Below are 20506 nucleotides of genomic sequence, written 5' to 3' on the forward strand. Positions count from 1 at the left end.
CCCTAAACCCTCATAATATACACAACATTACGTAGAATACACTTTGTCGGATTCATATGATTAGGGTTTACGTAACACAACATTCATCACGACTACAAGGTTAACAAGTCAGTCTTTGTCAACGATAACGTACCATCTTTTTGGGACAATCGATCAACGAACGTTATCGATGATGGACTTAAACATTCAACCACCCCATTAATATCATCATATCGATCTAGATTATTCACGGAAACCGGACCAGAAAGTTAAATACTAAGATTCTTAAACCTTACATTATTCATATATCATATCATCAATATATAATTTCTTATAAAAATATCTATGCATGATCGATCAACCATCTATACACCTGATGAGAGGACAGACACATTTAAAAAATAGGTGTACATGGGAGTCATCTGATTACCACAAAACAGGGAATTAAAGTGTCTTGTTTGACACCAAATATTTATTTTAGGTTTGTGCAGACATAATTAAGAATTAAGACGATGATCACATCTTGACAGTTTGGCCGAGTGGTCTAAGGCGCCAGATTTAGGCTCTGGTCCGAAAGGGCGTGGGTTCAAATCCCACAGCTGTCATCTAATTTATTTTTTACCTGGCATGCAGGTAATCTTATATATATTATATTTAATATTTATATTTATTTTATACTTAATTAAAATTAAACTAGTGTAATTATTTACTTTTTATTTTTCTATTTTTTAATGAAAGCAAAATATATTTCATAACCACCGACTCTGATCAGGAAATTGATCCGATATACTACTCCGACACGCCATACCTCCGCCCATCACCGCCGTACAAACAACCTTGCTCCCAGCAAACCTCCTACACTGCTATACATATAAATCTGCAGGTCCGATCAGATCATATCAGATTATATATTTGCCCTAACCGCGCAAATTTTATATCCCCTTAATTTGCCAAATTCTCCAAACCCTAGATCATCATGTTACTATCACCGGGACACTCACCCCGCCGTCTCTCATCCCCATCACCGTCACCATCAATCTCCGAAACACCGCTCAATCAAACCCCCAGTTCATCCAATTCGATAACCACCGCAACTTATAAAAACCCTAGAAAACGCTCATCTTCAACCGTGCTCGATGAAGACACGTACGTCGCTGCAATCGAAAAAATTATTGAACGCGATTTCTTCCCTGATATTCCCAAGCTCCGAGACCGACTCGATTGGCTGGAAGCTACTCGTTCCGGTGATCCGATGCTCATGCGTGACGCGCAGTTGAAAATTATCGAACGGCGGTCGGGTAAAACTCCGGTTACGGACACGGCAGGTAAAATTCGCACACCTGGTTCGACGTTTTTCCGTAATACTAGTACACCTTTTGATAATGATAGAACACCTGGAATCGATACGAAACAAGAGTTTTCAAATGTTTCTAAAGAGATAATTAGTAATGATGGTAGTGGGGATGTTAATGCCGAAGATTTAACGCTTGACGCGTTTTTTAGAAAGTATACGAGTGAGGATAATGATAGTTTTTCGAAATTAATTGAGAAGACGAATAGAAAGAAAAGAGAGAGGTATGGGTTTTTGTTAGAAGGTGAGAATCGAGGGACGACGGGGTTAATAGAGGATGCGAAAAAGGATAGGATTACGGACGGGTACGGGTCGTCTGATCAGCCTGTAGCTACATTAGACGGTTGGAAATATACTGCAAAGAATTTGTTAATGTATCATCCTGCTGATAGAGGTGAGGTGGCGTTGACTCAGGATGAGTTGGCGAATAGGTTAAAAGGGATGACAAAGGAGATTAGTAAAACGAATACGAGGTTTCATGGTAAAATGATGGATTCTAGACCTAAAGAGGAGGATGAAATATCGGTTCTTTATAATCCTGTTGCTGGTGGTACACCTGTTCCTTGGTCTATGTCGGATAGGGACGGGGATAAAGGGAAAAAGTATGATTTGGAAGATTTAAGGAAGACACCGAATGCGTTTTACGTTGAATCTAATAAGAAGGCGGATAACGGGTATAGTTATGTCAAGACGCCATCTCCTGCACCGGGTGTGGATGAATCTCCGTTTATTACGTGGGGAGAGATCGAAGGAACACCGTTGAGACTGGAACCAGAAGATACTCCTATTGATATTGGTGGTAGCGGAAACGGCCCCCAGTTTAATATCCCTCTTCCACCTACAAGAGATGTAAAGGCACATTCTTTGTCTAGGGAGGCTTCTCGGAAAATAAGGGATCGTTCTAGAATGTTCCAGAAGCCGCCACTTCCGTCTGCAGTTAGAGGTGGTAGTGCTAGTCCCGGAGCACGGACTCTGTCCCCTGCTGCTCAGAAATTTGTTCGGAATGCAATTGCTAAGTCATCTCATTCTGCTACTGTTGATGAGTCACTGCGTGCAAGTTATCGTGGGTCGAGTCCTGGGTTGTTAACACCAAAGGTGGGAAGAAGTACATCAAGGTTAGGGAGAGATGGGAGTTTGAGTTCAAGGTCACCTTCTGTTAGGGAGGGCTCTAATCCTCCTTGGTAATCATATTATGTATTTGACTAATGAATCAAGCTTATGACAACGCCTTTATTGTTATAATGTACTGTTTCATTTCATTTGAATATTTATGATTTGTGGCCAGTCTATCATAATTCTGTAAGTCATATGTAATATGTATTTTCATCTGCTTTCCCTAATCAGTGACTTGTTTGATATGTTCCCTTTATTTCATCTCCTTTTTTTGCGTTCATTCTAATTGGCTTGGTTTTACACACTGTATGTTATAGCTACTTTCAGTCCAATGAAATTAGTTGAAATTACGTCGTGACAGTTTAGATTAAGGCAATTCATATACTTGTGTATGACGTGAAAAATATATAGTTGTCATGATGGTTTAGATAGAAGCCCCCCCCCCACCCCCCCCCCAACCCCCCCCCCCCCCCCCACCCCCACCCCCGGGGCATATGTTGATAGCTAGGAATGTTCAGCATAGCATTTTCTTACGAAGATATTATCTAGTTTATAGGAATATTGTATCCATTACGAGCAGATTTCCGGATTTTTGCAGAGCATGCTATAGGCATTTAGCACAACTATTAATTTCTTTTTAGTTTTATCTCCAAAATTAAAAGCCCTTCGTATTACTTGTACTGGAATAAGCTCATGCCTCTTGCATCTAACATAAGGACAAGGCTTTTATCGATTTCTTATTTGGTTGCTACTAGAGTATTAGGGTTGACAATATCTGACACGATATTCATATCAATGGGTTGATTTGGTTATGCTTTATTTCTAATGGTCAAACGGGCTTTCAAGGTCGTCCGATGTGTATTTCTAAGAACCTAGGTTCAACTCAACCCAACTTGTTTTGGCCTCCGCAAAAATGTAACCCGTACTGATCCTGATTTATTTGTTGTGCCATTCTACCCGCTCATTTTACCACCTAGTTGCTATGTAGTTTTGGAGTGGATCCCCTGGAATATATAATTTCTTGAGAATCAGCATCAATTTGGCTTTACCAGATTGTTGACTGCCTCAAGGTGAGTTCTTTCCTTGCTTAAAAAGTGTACTGAATTATGAAGACTTATCCTAAGATCATGATCTGTGTGATCAATGGTGAACAATGACATATTGGTGCTACATCTGTTATGTGCTTAAGATTTATAGCACAAACAATAGAGGAATAAACAGCTGTTTGTTCTATACAAACATTTAGCGTTTGTTATCTTTCAGCAATTTTGTATGCCAGTTGTGGATAGGTGTACATCTGTGCCGAGCTGGCACTTTTGCCATTAGGCTTAAAAATAGGGTAACTTTGGGGTTGATCCTTCTTTTGCAGCACACTTGCAGGTAAAGGGGGGTTCACATGACTTCACATGGGTTCATTAATAGCGAATCTTGGGGTGTTTGTTGATTCTTGTTTTCAAAGTTGATGATGGAAATGTGTTTAAGATGACATACTTTTCTTGCTTTTGCTTGAAGAGGAATCCGATACAACCTTTTGTTGGATGGATGGATGGATGGATGGATTCAAGGCGAAACTAACATAGTGACCGACACAAGATACTTGTGATATAGAGGTAGCGTATTGATGAAACTAGTAACCATATACTATTAGTGATCATGGTTATGGCAAGGTTTTTTTCGTTTTGCAAATTGCATTCGTTTTTAGTACGATTGTGTGAATGGTAATCACGATATTATTCAAAATTTAATGTAGTAGTGTGGGTGAAGACACTTTTTAAACGAATATTTAATGTGTCCAATTGGGGTGGGTTCACATGAGTTTTGCTTTTCTTTTTGGTTTCTTGGATTCTCATTTTTAGCTATTGACAACCGTGGTTGTCACGGGTGTTACTCGTACCTGGTATCCCATTGAGGTTGATGCTGAAACTTCAAGACAATACCAGATTGTATGAATTTCAAAGACACTTAAGCGAATCGAATTTGATTATCATAATCATCATAATGGTAGTCGTAAAAGAAGGTTACTTTTGTATTTCTTGTATTTGTATACGTTGAAGACACCAAATACTCTACTTGTTTCAAAATAAATAAATATTGAAATACACAACTTGTGAGAGGTACTTTTCCCTTCCCGGTTTTCGGGTGGGTTTCCTCCATAGCGTGCGCGTGGCAATGCTAGCGAAGGTGGTTCAGTCTCCTATGGGTGATCCCGAAGCTGTTAAAAAGAATTGAAAGAAAATGGATATGTATTGTTGAATTTTTTTAGGCTCTTTTAGGTTGTCTTTTAGATTTTGTGTCGTGTGTAAGTACACACCTTAGATCCGACCTCCCCAATACATTGCATGTATTTAAGTAAAAATAATATCATTTCTCATTTCTCGTTCAGCATGAACATGTGATTCATTATCCGTGTATCCGTTTAAAAATTTAAATTTAAAATTTAGTATATATTACAGAATTATATTATATATATAATATATTATATATTATTATTATTATTTATTATTACTTGAATTAATTATCATTATTATATTTATATTTTATATATTATACATTATACAGTATTTATTTATTTATATACGGAGTATATTATCAAACCATATTCCGAATGACGTCGTATTCAAAATACAAATGTATACTGTATCATCTATGTACACAAGCATCCCCTATATATACACACATACACATAATATGATACCATACATGCAATTGTTATCTCTTATTTGAAGCTGACAGAATCAACATCCTGCATTATATCAGGTAATTAACTATTCCATTGCTTCTATATCAATTCTGTGTTTCTTATTTTTTTGTTCCTAATTACAACTACTTTCCAAACCCTAATGTGTGTGAAGTTTAATATTACGGTTGTAATTAATCCTCATTTGTTTTATTGTACCATTTTTTAATGTAGGTGAAGTATAAAGCATATGTAAGCATATTGTTACTGAAGCAATTTTAAAGACGATGAACCGTTAATTTAGAATTTTGTATATGCATAATTCATAGTGCAGATAAATTTGGCTATCAGAATTCATCATCATTTCTATAAACCTCGTGTTTATATGGAATTAACACTTTTAAACCTAATTAATTTGGCTTATTTATAGTAGACTTGTGTATCTAAATAACAAGCATCATTATCCTGGAAAGCGTAAAAATTCCCCTTTTATGTAGTGATGCACGCAAATTTTCACACCGGTGAACAAATACCAAAAGCTGGTGTATTTTTCAACTCTGTTCATCGGTTTGAAATATTCGTGCATCAATACAGAATAAAAGAAATTTCATTTTTTGGTTTCTGCGCTAAGGACACTTTAATTGATACTTATGTTATTTGTATGTACTTATGGTTTGGGGTTACATCATTAGGTTCAGGGGAAATATCTGTACAATGCCATCTGCAAGTCCTGATATGTCTGATCAAGACAGAGAACCGTTTGTTGAGGTCGACCCATCAGGACGATTTGGGCGGTACACCGACCTGTTAGGAGCTGGTGCTGTGAAAAAGGTCTATAGAGGTTTTGACCAAGAAGAAGGCAGAGATGTGGCTTGGAACCAAGTAAAATTAAGGAACTTTAGTGAAGACCCGTCTGTACTCAAGAGACTGTTTTCAGAAATAGAACTGTTACAGACACTTGAGAATGAAAATATAATTGTTCTTTATAGTTTTTGGAGGGATATTGAACACAGCACCTTGAATTTTATCACTGAGGCGTGTGCATCGGGTAATTTGAGGGATTATAGGAAGAAGCATAGACGTGTATCACTCAAAGCTATGAAGAATTGGTCGAGACAGATTTTGAGGGGGTTGGAGTATTTACACACTCATGAACCGTGTATTATTCATAGGGATCTGAATTGCAGTAATATCTTCATCAATGGAAACATCGGAAAGGTATATATATATATATATATATATATATATATATATAATTATCCAATTCTTGTGTTCTCAATAAAACTTATAATTAGCTGCTAATCATCTCTATACCTGACAAACGGGTCAGGTTGGGTTGCTTTGGGTAACGGCTCAAAATGGTTTTGGGTTGAAATGGGTCATTGGTCAAATAAGTCGGATTTTAAGTGGGTCAGGTTGGGTCGAATGGGTAACGGGTCGAAACGGCTCATGGGTCAAATAGGTCCAAACGGGTCAACTACTTTTACATTTGAATTTTACATTAATGATTATGTTTTACGTTTATATATACGGTTTATATATATAAGAAAATATTAATGTACATAATAAATGATATAACCATGATTGCTTTCATAAACGTTTGACGAATGAAACTTGTTATGCTCGACCCATTTGACCCATTCACAAGAACTGTTAGACCCATCTCTGTTTATTGAGCTTTAGGAATTGATACCCATTGGACTCGTTCCTTTAAGTTTGGTATAGGACCAGTAGGTTGGAGAGAACCCATTGAACCTTTTTTAAGTTTTGGTTTAAATTGTCATGCCTAATTTTTCTCAAGACCGTATGGACCCGAAAGCTTGACCCAATTGACCCAAACTTGAGAGTGTGGGTCTCAACTGCCAGTTATATTACCAGTAAGCCTTTGAATGATTCATAATTTGTAAAAAAAAACAAGTAACAGTATCTTTATTAAAAAACTATATATCTGATTCTGTATACAGGTTAAGATTGGCGACTTGGGTTTAGCAGCAGTAGTAGGGAAGAACCATGCTGCTCATACATTATTGGGAACACCCGAGTATATGGCTCCAGAGTTATACGAAGAGGATTACAATGAGTTGGTGGATATTTATTCATTTGGAATGTGTTTGCTTGAAATGGCGACAATGGAGATACCATATAGTGAATGTGACAGTATTGCTAAAATATACAGGAAGGTTACAAGTGGTGTGATGCCTAAAGCGTTTGATAAAGTAGGTGATCTTGAACTAAAAGCGTTTATTGAAAGATGCATTGGTCAACCACGAGCACGACCTTCTGCTTCTGATCTTCTTAATGACCCGTTTCTTTTGGAGACCAATAGTGAAGGGAGTGATTGTACCTTGTAGTGCCTAATATATCTTCTTTTGTGTATTATTTTCGCATTCTTTGATTTTGGCATATTTGGTTTGCGGTAAATTAGCTGTTACGTAGATGTAAAAACAAATGATTCCTATAGTTTGAAGTTAACCGAATGAATGCATTGATTTATCTAAGAATTAGGGGTAGTAAGAAGGCCTATCTTTGCTTTATTTCCAGAATCAAGATCTTCTTATATACTTGCTACTATCCAACTATTGTAATGTTTGAACTTTGAAGCTTGAACCTTTGACTTGCATTTGCATACACCAGCCCCACGGGCCCATACACCACCCAAAGGTCTGTTCTTTATACGGGCCCATACATCACCCAAACGTGTGCCACATTTACCAACCAAACACTTTTGGCCAAGATGTCAGTTTTGTTGGAAGGTGATCTACACATCACCATATTTAGCTTCACATTACTAAATGTGCATTAGAGTATTGTATAATATAATAATTTAAAAATATATTTGGTGGTAAATGATTAAATATTACTATGTAATTGTGTAGAGAGCATCATAATAATGTAACTATAGTATAGATTTTTTGAGCTTCAATATCAACTGTTTTCCGATAGAAGGAAAACATAACGGACGAGGTTTTTCTTGTTCATGTTATGTGATGTTATGAAGGGTGAATATTTTTTAATTTGTTGTATGGGGCCTAACTAGGCTATCGTGAGACTATTTTTGACATTTTATTGCTATTACAAGATGTGCTGCTACTAATGATGTGAGAATATGACACTATAAACTCATTTTATAGTGATAAGAAACATGGGGAATAAGAAGTAAATTATAATTATATTACTATAATTATATATTAATTAATAATTATAAAAAAAAAATAAAATAAAAGAATTGTGGGGGTTGACCGATTGAGTAGTGTGGGAGGAAACAAAGCAAAGAATAAGGAATAAAAAATGGAAGATTTTAAGAGCCGTGCCGTCCTGGTTGTTAACTTATGCTACAAACCACACAAATACTTCTTTTTTACTTCATCTTCATTCTTTGACATTCCACCTTTTCTTATTACTACATTTCCCATTTACCTTTTTATATAAATAAATTTTATAATTATAATAAAATAATACTTTATATATCGAGTTTTCAATATAATAATAACAATTCTTTGATTGAGTAATAATATAAAACTCCTCTGTAACTTAAATTGTGACTCAGCCACAATTTAATTACTGGCTACCAAAGGACCTTTCCAATGTTAGTGCATTCTAAGCATTTATTTAACCTAACTTAAAATTAAGATAATTATTGTTGAAATTCTGTTACTTTATTCTGTCTTCTCACAAGTAATTACTCTCATACATATAGTTAGAATCCAACATAGTATTAATGCAGTTCATATGCCTAACTATTTGCATACCTTTACATATCTGATCCTTAATATTGGTCTTTTTGCTTTCTAATAAAACTTTATAAACATTGAGTTAAGACTTAAAAAGAGTTGGTCTTTAAAATGGAAAATAAAACAAGTGGAGACAAATTTGTAGGTGAATTGGGACACAAAAAATGTAGAGATTGTCAAAAGGGTCACATGTAAGTAAGAAGGGTAGAAAAGTTAACACCCTTATTCTACTGTCCAAGGCTTTGATAACATTTTCAAACTTCCCCGCAATCAAGAAAATGAACCTTGAAACCTTAAAAAAATTACCATTTATTTTAGTACACTCGTGTGCATCTTACTTTGACCAACACAATGTATCTACATACACCACATCTAACACCATTCATTTAGTCATCCAATGGTTGAAACCCATTTGAAATCATCTGGTTTTATGGGTTCTAGAAGCAATAACTATGTACTATTTTTATTATTATTCTAATTTGAGGAGATCCGGATCAAGCAATTATATCCATGAAAAGACTCAAAAATGATGGTTAAATTCTCAGTTTGTTTGTAAAGTTTGCAGAACTACAACTTCTTGTTCTTTTTTTAACCCAATGGATACTTCTGCATCAAAAAATCATACCTCCATGCTTTCAAGTCCTTTATGTTCACCAAATGTCAGTGCCCTTCTCAAGATCAAGATCATTTCATGGTATAATCATATTATTATGCAAAAAGATCACAACTTTTTCAATTATTCATTACTTATATCCGTTCTTACTTCGAATCCTATCATACCCATTTGATGTTTGTCTTTCTTTTCGGTTATCTAATCTTATAGGAGCCAAGAAACAGGCTTGCCAGCTTCGGTGTGCGTTCGTGTTGCTAACAGAATTTTCAATCTTCACAAGGTAACTTCAATCATAAATAGCTAAAGGTTGAAATTCTAATTAGTGCTTAATTAGAAATATACTGATGACCATTATATTATTTGCAGTATCCATTGTTTTCAAGAAGTGGATACTTTAACCGAGAACTAAACGAGTCCAATGAAGTTGAGCTGCCACAAGATTTCCCAGGAGGACCCGAAACATTTGAAATGATCTCACTCTTTATCTACGGATCATCCACCTTAGTTGACCCGTTTAACGTTGCAGCTTTACGATGTGCGGCTGAGTATCTCGAAATGACAGAAGAGTATAGCTCGGGTAACTTATGTGAACGGTTTGACATTTACTTGAACCAAGTTGTGTTACAAAGCTGGGATGATACACTTATCGTCCTTCAAAAATGTCAATCACTTGACCCATGGGCTGAGGAGCTCTTAATTGTGAGCCGTTGCATCGAGTCTTTAGCCTTCATGGCTTGCATGGAGATTCTTGATCCTGAAAGAAGAAGAGACCAACCTGTTGTCACATTAGAAGCTTTAAGCACTCAAAAATGGTGCTCCGAAATGGTTCAAGAAATCATGACCCAAGATGTGTGGATCAAAGACCTTATAGCTCTCCCATTTGGGTTTTTCAAACGGGTAATCGGGTCATTAAGAAGACAAGGTATGAAAGAAAAGTATGTTAGCCCGGTCATTTTGTTCTACGTGAATTGGGTACTTTCGGTTGAAAAAAACAGTGATAAAGATGTAGCTCTATTGCTAAAAGAGGTTCTTGATTTACTTCATATCGGAGAGAAAGGTAGTAGAGTCATTCCAGTTGGATTCTACTTCAGTTTACTCTCGAAAACACTAAAATTCGATTTAGGTAAAGAGTATACGATAAGGTTGCAGAATCAAATATCTGGTGTGTTGCATATGGCTCAAGTTGAAGATTTCCTTTCACCGGAAAATAATAAAATGGATGATTTTTCAAGTAGCATTGAGATGGAAACCATGGAGAGCATATTTTCAACTTATGTCGCGTTTAATATGTGTTCAAATAGCAATATTCCTTCGCCTTATCATTCCGTTGTTGCAGAATTATGGGATTCGTATCTCACCCGTATAGCTAGTGACACAAAAATGAGCTCGAAAAGATTCATGGAACTCATTGAAATCATGCCAATATCATCTAGGCAAAATCATGATCACCTTTATAAAGCATTGAACATCTTTCTACAAGTACGTTCCTTTACTATCTTTAGTATTTGCAGCATACTTTATTCAAATATTTTTCTATATATATTTTGCATTATGCAAACGACAGCCTTTTGGCTGTCGTTAACACGTTTTAAACAGTTGTACATAGCAGTTAGTGGTAGCGGTAACATGAATGTAGACTTCTAAAAGCATGTTAACGCCATGCTTAAAGGCTGTCGTTAGCAAAATCCATTTGTTTATGGTTTATGAAATCTGAACATTTTGGACTTCTTTTTTGCAGGTGCACTGCGAATTGTCACAAGACGAAAAGAGTACAGTGTGCAAATACCTCAACTGTCAGAAACTATCAAATGAAGTTTGCGTAGAAGCGGTCCAAAATGAATTAATGCCTTTACGGTTAATAGTTCAAGCTCTTTTTGTGCAGCAATTAAGTACACACAAAGCATTAAAAGAATGCTCTGATTCATTCAGATATGCACACTGTGGAGACTTTTCAGGAAGCCTGCCGAGCTCACGATACGCAAATTCAAAAAGCCATAATCTTGTAGATAGTCCATGCGTAGATGTAGAAGACACAAGAAGCCTACCATTAAGTTTCTTGTTACAAAAAGATTTAGGATCTGAAGATCGCGAATTTTGCAGGACAGAATACGAGTCAACAAGCTTTAGAATTCAGACACTTGAACAACAATTGATAACCTTAAAAAGAAGCCTTCAGTTACAAAACACGTCCAAGAAACGAGAACAAGTTGTCAAGAATGTTGAGCCCATGAGGCAGTATGGGTTAGAAGGAAGAACGATGAGTAAGAAGCGGACCCCACTTGGACAAGTGACGAGCTGCATCGGGACTGTGAATTTTGCGTCACAAAGGCGATACGCTAGCAAGTTACTTAAAGTGTTTAGGAAGTTTAGTTTGTTTGGTAGAGCTAAACCAAAGAGAAATAAGTGTCGTACAGTATAAATTAGTGTAATATGTTTACTTTATATATCATTTATATATCATATATGCTACTATCGGTGCACTTGATTGCCTTTTAATTGAATGGTTAACTGTTGATTGCTCATTTATATAACACAGTTACAATACATTAATACAACCTTAACAAACACTGCTTATTAAATTACAGAAACAAGTTAATCCAAAGAACATACATTGAGCTCCTAAGCAACAATTTTGATCACCATGTGTCCATTAACATAATGCTGACGACAAACAGGCATATAAATATCTGCCCCACCTATAAGTTCTGTTTTCGTCTCATTGAGACCAAAATTCATATGTATTCATTGATGATGTATATTGGAATGACCCAACCATGAGATGTCACTACATGGATCGTAGTCAGTAGTAAATCTTTTAGTGATTATGTTTTTGTGTCCTTAGACTTAAGATGCACGCCCGTCTTGATGAGTGTAGAATTGTATTTTGATATGGTTAAACGTTGTCCTGAATAAGGCTGTTATAAAGGCCATTATTGGGTATAATGTAAAGCTCGTGATAGACACGTGTATGCAAAATAGGATTTGTTCCTCTAAAATGTTTGGAGTTAGATACTTGTTGAGCTCCTCGATGAATGAATAAGATATTTGTGTGGCCGCACCCTGATGTAATTAAGATGATACTTAATTAATTTGGTGATCTAATTCAGTTCTAAGATCGAGAAACAAAATTGTTAAACAAATGAGAATGGCCGATGATCCATATCTCAAGTTTAACTAAAGTATCTGAAACAAAAGGATGAATGACATTTAACACTTACCATAAACAGTTTCGAGAAACTACCCTCACGTGAATTTGGGGACAATGACGTGTTGCTAGACGCTTACCATTGTTTGTATAGTTATTTAGTGTTGTGCCATGCACAAGTGGGAGTCCTGTAAGATTAATGTGCAAGGTACAACATATAACTATATGACCAACTTCATTTGAGTCTTCGGGGTCACACACATATACACCGAGACGTCAAATAAAATATATATATGATGTATATATATTACTCAAGTAACAAAATAGTAAATCGAAATTAATTCATTTACTATTCATATGAATAATATATGAAACGAAATTAATTAATTTAATATTCACATGAAAGTGACATGATTAAAGTGACATGATAGAAATTATTAATTATAAGTTACATAACATACCTCTAAAGTATTTGAGAAATACGACTTTATTGTTTAATGAATTTATACTCAGTATCTTTGTAAATATGGAAATGGTCTTCTAAATTTTCTCCACCTAACTTTTAACATATTATAATATATATATTGGTTGTTTTAATGTACAACACAAAAATGAAAAGATCCTCAAATCTTTTGAATCGATTTACATCTGATATATATATATATATATGTGGTACTTATGAGAGGGTGAGAGTGAATGAAAAAGAAAACAAAAATCACAAAATTGTTATTTCATTTTGTCACGAGAACTAAGAGTAACATTCTTTCATTTCTTTTTGCAAATGTTAATACACGGAGTATTATATATTTTCAATATATATTTATTAATATAATTAGATTATATTAATAAGTTACTTGGGTTTGGACTAGCATCCATTGACGTTGTTTGAAGTGTAGTGTGGACTATCCAAAGAGACGGTCATACTTTTGATCGTAGGTTTCTCTCCATTCATCAGTTTCTTCAAGAAAGGTATATCGTTAACTCCTCTTTTGTTTTATATTCATGACAATTACTATGGTGTAACTTGATCATTGGAAAAGATTAATCGTGTGCATGTTTCATTAAATAAGTGAATATTTAATCTTGTAAAATTTTGTTCATAAAATAATAAAAGATTATTATTTTAACTATCCGCTGCGTTAATCTGAATTGTTAAAAGTACACACGGTTTTCCAACAGTAACAAATATGTCATTAGATGAAAAGATTGGTCCGAGTGAATGTCTTGGCTTGACAATTGGCATGAAAGATTGGAAGTTAAAGACAAATTATCTACTATAGTTGCCTCTTTGGTTTGGCACTTATCGAGATTTCGTAATAGCGTGATTTTCCTCCCCCCGATGAAGAACTTGTTGTTTGATTCTATTGTTTTCATGTCTTTCATTTGGATTAGTAGTAGAAGTAATTTTAATGTAAATTGGAACTCTTGGCGCATTAAGCCATTGTAATCGTTAGCCTTTTCCTAGCTCCTTGCTAGGAGGGTTTTTTCTTAATAAAAGTAATTGTTCCAAAAAAAAAAAAATGTCATTAGATGAAAAGAACATAAATCTTTCCAAATAACAAAAGATAAATAGTTACCAATGTAATTTTGTCATTTTTAAAAAGAGTAAAGTGTCTTTTGGGTGCGTTTGATAAAGTATAATGATTACACGTTGATGTTATCAAAGTCTCACATCGGATGTAGGTAGAAACAAATGTATGTTTATAAGCTTATGGTAATCTTGTATGTAGAGTTTTATCGTTATCTTAAATTGTTATCTTAAATTATTATGATTAAAAGTCCATAGTCAATATTTTGACATAGTCTAAAAGAATAATAATAATTCAACAAATATTAAAAAATTAAACACCGGTTACCAAAATACAAACTTTGTTATATACTCTTAATTTTAATTAAATTAAATATTAAATATAAGCAATTGAATTGGGGTTTTAAATTACCTGCCATTGGTGGTTTCAGATTTGATCATGCGAAGAAGAGCAGTTGTTTTACCAGCAAACATCGGTCCCACAATAACATGAATTTCACCAGATGTACCAACAGTGTCAGATCACGATCAGTTGATGGTGGTGGTGGTGCTAATAGCGACATCTTTTGGGGAACTGTTTGATTAAACATGTTCTTTGTTCTTTTTGTTTCTGTTTGAATCTGATATACGTATATTATATGAATGTAGAGATAGTAAAACTGTGATGTTGATTTTTGAAGTTTGGAGGGAAGGTTAGGAGGAAAAACAGAGAGTACGAAACAAGTCTTTAAAAAGATTTGATTTTCATGTTTACATGGGATCCATGTAATTTAAATTTTGGTCAATTTCAACCCTTTAAGTTCATAAATTTTCATTGTTATTTGGACACGTCACTGAGTCCGGCCCATACATTAACACCTAAGACCGTTTGTCAGTTTGTATCGGAACTAACCAACGGGATTGGATGCCTAGGTGGCAACCAAACAACACCAAACACCTCTCACCAAACACCTCCCACCAAACACCTCCCGTATCGTGACGTTGAATTGGCAATTTGATTTGCGTCGGTTGGAAATCAACGGAGAAGACAACGGCGTTCATGTTATTTTATTATTTTAAAAATATTATTTTTATTCTTTTTTAATACTTACCTAATTATATCTTAACACATCATCCAATGCTCATAGTCATAACCCACACCAAAAACCAACACCACTAATACTTCACACTAAAAACCAACACATCATAGTCAGCAAAAAAGTGCAAAAAGCAACCAACACGACTCACCACTACGAGTGATCTAAAAGGCTAAGATGTCCAAACACTACGCCTTGCTCTAAGTCTAATATTGGCTCTCTGTCTTTATTCTTTAGAAACGTGTTTACTTTTCAAAACTAAAGTTGTTGGCATGTGAATAAACTCTAAGTTGTTGAAGGATTAAACAAAATTATAAATTCAAATTGGCCCTCAAATAATTTATGTGATCACCTATAAATAGGGAAAGGTAAGGACTTGCATGAAATTGGTCTATCCAACTCCACTTCATGATTTATGCAAGTAGTCATGTTTTCTAATTTAGGTCCACTTTTAACTTATTTCTTGAACAGCCTTGAAGAATGATGAAACAGGTTAGACAAACATATAATTTGGTTTATAAGAAAACAATCTTATCCATTAAAAGACTATTCTTATCACTTACATGCTTCTTCAAATTAACACCGTTTCACTTGAGCGTATCATCATTTCCTTCTCATCACTAACTAATCACATTTTACTAATATTCATGACATACTCCACCACCATTATATAGACTCACCTCAATTAATTAATTAATTTAATATAAAGTATTATTTTTAATGCTTAATGTACAACAAAAAAGCAATAAGGACTGTCCTCCAAAATGCCACAATAGAATAATTGAAGCTCTTTTGACATAATGCTAGTATTGGTGCTCATCTTTGGCGCCTCCTTTGATGTTCAAGTTATACAAAGATGATGAGTATTTTTACTTTTATGTACATAGAATAATCAGGTTATTCACGTAACTGTTTTTTACCATTTCTCTTCTCCAAGATGTATTGGTAGTACGGGTTTAAATATGAGACATGAGTTGTGAAGATATTATGATGCTAACAACTACGTCATCTTGTGATAAATTCACTTAAAGGCTTGCGGATAAACATAATGATTAATGAACATAAAACGAAGCATTAAAAAAACATAAAATCGAGTGTTTTTTATTTTTACACTTTCTTGCTATAAATGAAAGTTATGAAACCGTTGTATAATGCACTAACCTCTATAGTTGGTTTTTTATGTGGTTTAATAGTGGCCACCGAGTTGCCCAATGAAGCAAATCACTCGGGTTCAATTCCTGGCTATGCCAAATTGTTCAAAAATGAGTGTGACTAGAGGGTGCGCATAATGCGCAATTCACCCGGTACCAGGTCTCGCGCTCGGGGGGCTTGATTACCCGAGGTTTTACCTTCTATGAGGGAGCCAATGTGCTCATTCATAGGAGGGTTTCCTCGCTTACAAAAAAAAAAAAAAATTTGCTTGCACATTATTTAAAACCAACTGCAAAAAAGCGTTTTAGCTGTCCAAATATGAATGAAACTCGGGTCGTATACTCATATTGAATGATATAAGTGCTAACATGTGGCTAAAAATCTAAAATATGGACATGTAAAAATAAGGGAATGCTTAATTTATAGTATAATATAAATCTCTAAAATAATGATTTTATAAATAAGAATTACTGAAATAAAAAAAAATTAAAAATAAATAGAAAAAAATTTAAACCCTCATGATAATGTCATTAAAATAATTAATTGTATTTGAGAAAAATATTAAATGTTAATCGTATAACATATTAAGCATTATGTACAACCTTATAATAAAACACCACATGACCATATGTACAATATTTAAAACATTATATACAACTTTATGGTAAAACATCCCTATAACTATATGTACAATATTTGAAGCATTAAATTATATACAACCTTATAATAAAATACTCCATGACTATATGTACAAACTTTAAAACAAATTGTACAATCTTTTACAAACCATCTCATGAACACATGTACAAACTTTGAAGCATGTTGTACAATCTTCATAAAATAATTGTATTTTAATTTTTGAAATTTTTTTAAAAGACATTTATTATTACTAATAATTATTATTAAAAATATAAATACTCATTTTTAAAACAAACTTTATTTTTATAATTGTAACCTTAATTATTGTATTATTATTAATTTATTATTATTCAAACACGAGTTCTCTTTACGGAATTAATTACGTTACATGTGTATACGAAATACATCTCTCAAATAAAGGTTGTAATGTAGGCTTTTATAACAAGGTTGTGATAAATTGGAAGATGGTGGTGGGAGAATAAATGTGTTCATTTTTTCTGATCAAATTAAGTATATCAATATGTTTGTAAAAACAACGACAAGTTTTTTAGTCGGAATCTTTGGTTCAACGGTTCATTAAACAAAATGACTTTAGTATTTACATTCACTTAATACCTAAAACATATAATTAAACTATTTCATTTAAATAAATTCGTGGTTTCACGGATCATTTCACTAGTTAGAATGAATATTTAAATTAGATCAACGACCCAACCCTAACTGATAGCCTGGAAATATTTTTGATTTCAACATTTCGTAGTTGAATGCTTCGTACCAGTAGCGGAGATTGGACTTCAGTTTATATATTTGGTTCATTCATTTACATTTTTGAACGTCCGATAGTATAGTATATGCTTTTATTTTGGATCAATTATGTTCATTATAAGTTTGCATAATTCATTTACGTCATTACATTTGGTTCATTCATTTACATTTTTGAACGTCCGATAGTATAGTATGACTGTATCATTTTTATTTTTAATTAGTTTTTCACAAATAAATATACGTCATTAGCGTTTTAGGTCATCAAAAAGTGACATTTTCATACATCATCTTTCAATTTGTATATAGAATATGAAATATGAAAAAAAATCTAAACAGACTCTTAGGACTACTTTTTCGAATAGTTATTTTTTGAAGTAGTTTACAGAAATAATTTTTCTAATAAAAAGTTTGTTATCGCAAGGGAAATCGACATTTGAAATGCCGGTTTGGTCTCAGTCACTAGAACCGGTGTTTCAAACGCCGGTTTGTCCTACATGTGGCCTCATTTTTGCTGATTGTACTGAAACCGACATTCCAAACGCCGGTTTCAATACTTTTCTGAATTCCAGCAATTTTCAGTCTATTATTGCTACGAAGCTGCACTATTGATGAATCATTGATGCAAGTCTACAACCGTTATTTTACATAAATTAAAATCTTAAAATACGATTATTTTACATAAATTAAGATCCTAAAAAAATAAGAATATTACATAATTTATAATCCTAAAAACTAAAAATACTACACAAACGGTTTTTTTTTTGTCGGAATCCGTATAATAACGCCTATCAGTATCATAAAAAGCCCCAACAGGTTCATCTTATTCATGTTTGGTATTTTCGTCGATGTAACGCCAGCACAAAGTCTCTTCATCTTCCAAAACTAAATAAAGAGAAGTCCGATTCGAACGTGAATCAATGACTTCTTTTATACCGTTCCATTATTCGTTGGTACGAAGGTACGTAGCGGGCACTTCTCGAAACACTGTCATAATACAATACGTATGTGTGTTCGAGTGACACATTTTCTTTCAAAAATGCAAACAACTCCTGTAAGGTCAAGTAGCGAAGGTCAGTGTCTTCGAACGAAGCTTTCGAAGCACGCATATAATCGTAAACTATATTTACATTACAAATTGACTACCGTAATACACGTCAACAATGATCGGCGGAAAGTTTAACATTTTTGCGTGAGTCGGGTGAGGAAGTGAGTGAAAATGTCAAGAAAAAAATGGGTAACTTATAGCAGAGGAAACCGACATTTCAAATACCGGTTTAGGGCATGTGTGTGAGGAAAATAGGTCATGGGTTGGAAAAGTGTTGACACCTAGGACAAACGAACATTTGAAACGCTGGTTTTTGGTGACTGAGATTTAACCGACATTTTAAATGTCAGTTTCCTTAAGACTAAAAAAAAAAAAAAACTATTTCAGTAAACTACTTAAAAAAACAACTATTCCAAAAAGTGCAAATAAATACGAAGACGCATAAAATGACTTTTTGTTTCTATTTGTATTCGTGTTTTCTCAACATGTATAGGTACACCATACCCTATAAACTTTACTAATCCATACACCATAAAAATTGAGTAATGATAAATTTACTTAACTCTTGTATGAATTTATTTTTATTATGCATATTTTGTATAAACAATACAAGTCATTAATACATACTCCGTAATATAACTTGATTTATCAAAAAGATAGGTGGATTTATGTGAGCGAGTTTGTAGTCATTATATTTTAATGGAGAGTATATTACGTTAAGAACATTGTAGCAACATGCTAGAAAGAAATTACAATGACATAAAATGCAGGATGGCAAAAAGACTCGTATTTGATAGGTAAATTCGAAACTCGACATTTTTAGGTCGGGTTCGGGTCAAGATATTCAAGTCTTGGGTTGGACATGGTCTTTTTTTTCTTTCTTTCAAGTATGTGGATGAGTTTAGATATAAATCCACATATCTGACCCGTAAACCCAATTCAAAGGAGATTTCAATTTCATTATTTACAATAATAAAATTTATTAAATGATAATATAAGCTACAATGTGGTATTGTGTAACATCCCGCATTTTTCCGTTAAATTATTTTTAACGCCGTCTTTTTCTTTTTAGATAATATTCCTCGTATCTAGATTCGTAACCTCCGTTAGCTAACATTCTAAATTTCTCGTTATCGGATTTTAATATCTTCCGTTAATACGCGTTTTAAAATATTCCGTTTAGGTATTTTCCGCACCCGACTACAAACTCGAGGGACTAAAATTGACACGGGGCAAACTAGTTGACTAGGTCACCTAGTCCACCCCAATCACCACCATTCAACCATCTCCCTCTCTCTCTCTTTCTCTCTAGCAAGAACACACCCAAATTCCAAATTCATTCAATCATCATCTAAATCCGATTGGAGAAGCAAACATCAAAACAAATTACATTTTCGTGATCCTCTCTTCATCCTCTACATTTTGATACCAATATCATCAAGTTTGGGTAACATTTCTAAAACTCTAGATTTCTCTAAATTCGTGTTTTTGACTTGAAATGTTGTTAATTAGTGTCTATGGCTCATTGTGATGTCGTGTATGTAATTTGTATGCTCGATTCGTTGTTTTTGGTGTAACTAGTTCAATATGAAAATTACTTGCTAAATCCTTGATTTTGGATGATCAAATGTTGTTAGATTGTTAAAGTGCATGTTTTAAAAGTGTTACTAGTATCATTAGCTTCGTTTTGAT

General features: G+C 34.0%; 3 protein-coding genes and 1 non-coding gene across 4 annotated transcripts; all 4 read left to right on the forward strand.

Annotated features, from left to right (window-relative positions):
- The first annotated feature begins 504 nt into the window (after positions 1–504).
- On the forward strand, positions 505–584 carry TRNAL-UAG (transfer RNA leucine (anticodon UAG)). Its single transcript has one exon. It is a non-coding gene; the product is annotated as a tRNA-Leu (tRNA).
- A 162-nt stretch (positions 585–746) lies between these two features.
- Positions 747–2670, forward strand: LOC139886164 (uncharacterized). Its single transcript, XM_071869914.1, has one exon. It carries the CDS (start codon positions 956–958, stop codon positions 2513–2515), a length of 1560 nt encoding a protein of 519 aa, XP_071726015.1. The 5' UTR covers positions 747–955; the 3' UTR covers positions 2516–2670.
- A 3162-nt stretch (positions 2671–5832) lies between these two features.
- LOC139886165 (probable serine/threonine-protein kinase WNK11) lies at positions 5833–7542 on the forward strand. The gene is made up of 2 exons (XM_071869915.1): positions 5833–6338; positions 7085–7542. Exons 1-2 carry the CDS (start codon positions 5835–5837, stop codon positions 7469–7471), a joined length of 891 nt encoding a protein of 296 aa, XP_071726016.1. The 5' UTR covers positions 5833–5834; the 3' UTR covers positions 7472–7542.
- Positions 7543–9447: 1905 nt separating this feature from the next.
- Positions 9448–11883, forward strand: LOC139853513 (BTB/POZ domain-containing protein At5g48130). Its single transcript, XM_071842904.1, has 4 exons — positions 9448–9545; positions 9675–9744; positions 9831–10943; positions 11203–11883. The coding sequence occupies exons 1-4, from the start codon at positions 9448–9450 to the stop codon at positions 11881–11883; spliced, it is 1962 nt and encodes a 653-aa protein (XP_071699005.1).
- The last annotated feature ends 8623 nt before the right edge of the window (positions 11884–20506 follow it).

The sequence above is a fragment of the Rutidosis leptorrhynchoides genome, chromosome 1 (assembly GCF_046630445.1).
Source record: "Rutidosis leptorrhynchoides isolate AG116_Rl617_1_P2 chromosome 1, CSIRO_AGI_Rlap_v1, whole genome shotgun sequence".
NCBI lineage: Eukaryota > Viridiplantae > Streptophyta > Magnoliopsida > Asterales > Asteraceae > Rutidosis > Rutidosis leptorrhynchoides.

What these genes read in the sequence shown, in the direction of transcription:
- LOC139886164 (XM_071869914.1), top strand. Translation starts at nt 956, where the DNA reads ATGTTACTATCACCGGGACACTCACCCCGCCGTCTCTCATCCCCATCA.
- LOC139886165 (XM_071869915.1), top strand. Translation starts at nt 5,835, where the DNA reads ATGCCATCTGCAAGTCCTGATATGTCTGATCAAGACAGAGAACCGTTT. An exon ending in TCAATGGAAACATCGGAAAG is followed by an intron (nt 6,339 to 7,084) that starts GTATATATATAT and finishes TTCTGTATACAG; the next exon opens with GTTAAGATTGGCGACTTGGG.
- LOC139853513 (XM_071842904.1), top strand. Translation starts at nt 9,448, where the DNA reads ATGGATACTTCTGCATCAAAAAATCATACCTCCATGCTTTCAAGTCCT. An exon ending in GAATTTTCAATCTTCACAAG is followed by an intron (nt 9,745 to 9,830) that starts GTAACTTCAATC and finishes TATTATTTGCAG; the next exon opens with TATCCATTGTTTTCAAGAAG. An exon ending in CATTGAACATCTTTCTACAA is followed by an intron (nt 10,944 to 11,202) that starts GTACGTTCCTTT and finishes TCTTTTTTGCAG; the next exon opens with GTGCACTGCGAATTGTCACA.